This window comes from Brassica oleracea, chromosome C3, assembly GCF_000695525.1.
Source record: "Brassica oleracea var. oleracea cultivar TO1000 chromosome C3, BOL, whole genome shotgun sequence".
Taxonomy (NCBI): Eukaryota; Viridiplantae; Streptophyta; class Magnoliopsida; order Brassicales; family Brassicaceae; genus Brassica; species Brassica oleracea.
This window is the reverse complement of record NC_027750.1, coordinates 58,176,454-58,179,729: the sequence shown is the minus strand read 5'-3', so window position 1 is coordinate 58,179,729 and position 3,276 is coordinate 58,176,454. Positions and strand designations below refer to the sequence as shown.

General features: G+C 30.7%; 1 protein-coding gene across 2 annotated transcripts; it reads right to left on the bottom strand.

Moving 5' to 3' along the window:
- Positions 1-1,635: 1,635 nt before the first annotated feature.
- On the bottom strand, positions 1,636-2,614 carry LOC106334030. Of its 2 annotated transcripts, none has more exons than XM_013772396.1 (2): positions 2,125-2,614; positions 1,636-1,896 (listed from the first exon to the last, which is right to left on the bottom strand). In XM_013772396.1, exons 1-2 carry the CDS (start codon positions 2,567-2,569, stop codon positions 1,775-1,777), a joined length of 567 nt encoding a protein of 188 aa, XP_013627850.1. In that variant the 5' UTR covers positions 2,570-2,614; the 3' UTR covers positions 1,636-1,774. The 2 variants fall into 2 exon arrangements, with proteins under 2 accessions (XP_013627850.1, XP_013627851.1); XM_013772397.1 differs by having other exon boundaries at positions 2,134-2,614.
- Positions 2,615-3,276: the final 662 nt, after the last annotated feature.

Here is a 3,276-nt window from a genome sequence, read left to right as displayed (position 1 = left end):
TTTTCCGTCAGAATGTCCGTCAGAATACCGTTGTTTTCTTGTAGTGAAAAACTCCTGCAGTAATAAAGAAAAACAAATTCAGATGGTCTGTATCAGAAAACGTCGGCTGGCCTGACTATAAGTTAATGAGAAAGACATGTGAACCACATTAACCAAGTTTAACCTACAAAATAATTTCTACAAATCTGTCAAATTATGTAAAGCTAGTTCTAGGCTTATCTCCAGTGGACATTTTATGTCAGTTCAATTATTTTGATAGTCAATGCAATCATTCAAAATAACCAAACCCTAAATTATTAGTTTCAAGTTGTCAGATTAAAGAAGAGAAAAAATTACACAGAACTTGGTCGGCCCAAACTAAAGTTTTAAAGAACATGCTTGCAACAAAACCAACTGGAGCTACTGCTGCATCAATCTTGTTCCGTGCTCCTCTATTGGCTCCTTTGCCACACAGAACATGATTCAATCAATTACCATAATTAAAATCACCATAACTCTTGTTTCAAATTGCACGACGAATCTGTAACATCCACGGATTTTACTATGTATATATCTTACTAAACTTCTATTGGTTAATCTAAGAAAATGAGACTAGATTCGTGCCGAGCAATAGAATCTAAGACATGAGAATCACTTTTGTACATTCGATGCAAATCAAGCAACAATCACCGTTCTAGATTATTGAAATCATAATAGTTCTCTTTTTGTTTAATCAGTCAATCAAAATCAACTAATATATGTGAGTTCGTTAGTATGTATCTACATTTAAAAAAGGATGATGTGCATAGTGATATCTCAGGCATTCTTCTAGAAGAAGCGTGATGCTAATCAGTTTGGGATCTGGAAGATTTGTATTGACAAGAAAAGAAAGAGGAATCATGGTATAAAAGTGAAATTATTGGGCGATACTATATTATGAGACTAGGTTAGGTTAAGATCCGCGCCTTGCGCGGGATAAACATTATATATAAAAATTATTTTATATATTATATGTTTATAACATATTATCAAATAATAAATATATATTGAATAATTAAAAAGTCATTATCTACTACTTATATAATTAAATTGGTGCAAACATATAAATAAATTTTATAAATCGAAAAATATTTTTTCTATTTGATATGATATATAATTAAATTTAAATGATAGAAACATATATATGATATATTTTAATATTAATATTTATTAGATGATGCTTTTTACTCATATTTTTTTATCATTTGTATCTGTTATAGCAAAAAGTCTAAATTAATGATAACAAAATTTCACTGTGGGATTAATGGTTTAAGTAATTTATAATATTTTAAAAAATTAAGTTGTCAATATTTTTTCAAATTTTTTATCAAAAATAGGCAATTCTGTAATCTTATTTAAGGAAATAATGAAACACATTTAATAATGTATTTATTGTGGTTTAATAAAAAGCTTATTATATATTTAGATGGATCAATCTATTTCTCTAAGGATTCTATAAGAATCATTATAGTGTTGACATGTGGCTACAAACAAATGTTGCAAAGCTTTTCAAATAATATACAGGGGATTTAACTGTTCAAATTGGTATTTATTACAATGATGTGAACAAATCACTACAGGTCACGGTTTACAATTTCTTTTTATAGTAGCCTCTCTTCAAAAATATTTAAAATAATATAAATTTTCTGACTCGAAGAACATCATATTGGAAACCATGGTTACAGAAGCAATCAAACAAACGTATGAGTTTCGAATTTTCGGCTTGGCAGTCCCAAGTTGTATTAACTGAATTAAATTAAAACAAAAGGAAGAACAGACATGTAATCAATCCAAATAGACCCATTGATCCAGCAATCTTGTTGATTGCTCCTGCGTTACCGTCTCCTCCTTTCGGATCTCCTCCTTTAGAATCTCCTCCTTCGCCACAAAAAAGAAAAATCAGTTGATTACCATAAAATCACCATTACTCTTCTTTCGTATCGCGTGAAGAATCTACAAACTTGCATAACGGCTATAGATGTCATAATTTTTGTAATGTAAGCTATGCAAACCATCAAACAAGTTTAAAAAATGCGTTTATACAAAATAACATGCATACTTAAATCACAAATATAAATTTGAAATTACAAGATTATAAACAGGTACCTTCTTCACCTGTACCATTGCAGGCGTATTTGTCAAGAACACCACATGCGTTACTAACTTGGTCGTAGTAAGGTCGGGTCAAGTTGCTGAAGACAGGATGTGCGATAAAATTGTCGCATAGACAAGTCACTTGTGTCTTGCTCGCCGATTTGAGACCATTGCAACATTCTTCCGATGGTACCGCACTCAACGTTGAGTAGCAATTTTGGACGATATCAAGGATCGCTGTCGTGCACACTGGATCCACCTTCGGCATTGGTGGCAGTGGCGACATTGGCGGTAGTGGCGGCAGTGGCGACATTGGCGGGAGTGGCGGCAGTGGCGACATTGGCGGGAATGGCGGCAGTGGCTGTGCCTTTGTCCACTGAGGAGCGATCACAACCACTAGAAACAGCAGCGCTATCGCAACCGCTGCGGGAACTTTGTTAATGTAGATCATGACCATTGTCTAACACCGGCAAAAACAAAGGTGTAATTTTTTTTTATTGTGAATTCCTATTACTTCGTTTGTGAGTTCTCAAAAGTACATCATGTGTATATATATAGAGATGTCTTGAAATTTGCATTATCCCCTATATATCCCCTATATATTAATTGAGGAACATTTGAAAAGATGTAACCTCAATTTTATATTAATTAAAAGAGGCCTCAATGCATATGTGGCACTCAATTAGGTAGTCAATTACATTCAATTGAAAAATAAGTAGGTCCACATTCGATTTTTATATGTTGTTAGATACATAAGTTGGTCAAACTATATGATATAATGATATGATATGCTATTTTCTTTCCTTAAATAAAACCTACGGAATTACCATAAATGGCTAATATATATATGACAATTAATGATTTTAATAATAAAGATTTGATAACAATTTATATCTCCTCCATCATTTTTTGTTTAATTTTATATTATTAAAATAAATTAAACAATCAAATTAGCTATAAAAGTAAAATTTAGATTTTTTCGTATATGTTATATTTTGAATTTTTAAAAACGACAATAAATGACTAAAACTATTAAAATTATTATGTTAAAAATTAATGATCAATGGTTTAACATTTTTATTATAAGAAGATACACATGATTTTAAAACCATATGAGTAAAAAATATCATTTAATAATAAAATAAATAAATATATATATATATA

Excerpts from the sequence above, each read along its gene's own strand:
- LOC106334030 (XM_013772396.1), bottom strand. The coding sequence starts at position 2,569 with ATGGTCATGATCTACATTAACAAAGTTCCCGCAGCGGTTGCGATAGCG. Across the intron at positions 1,897-2,124 it reads CAATGGTACAGGTGAAGAAG|GAGGAGATTCTAAAGGAGGA; the intron begins GTACCTGTTTAT and ends TTTGTGGCGAAG.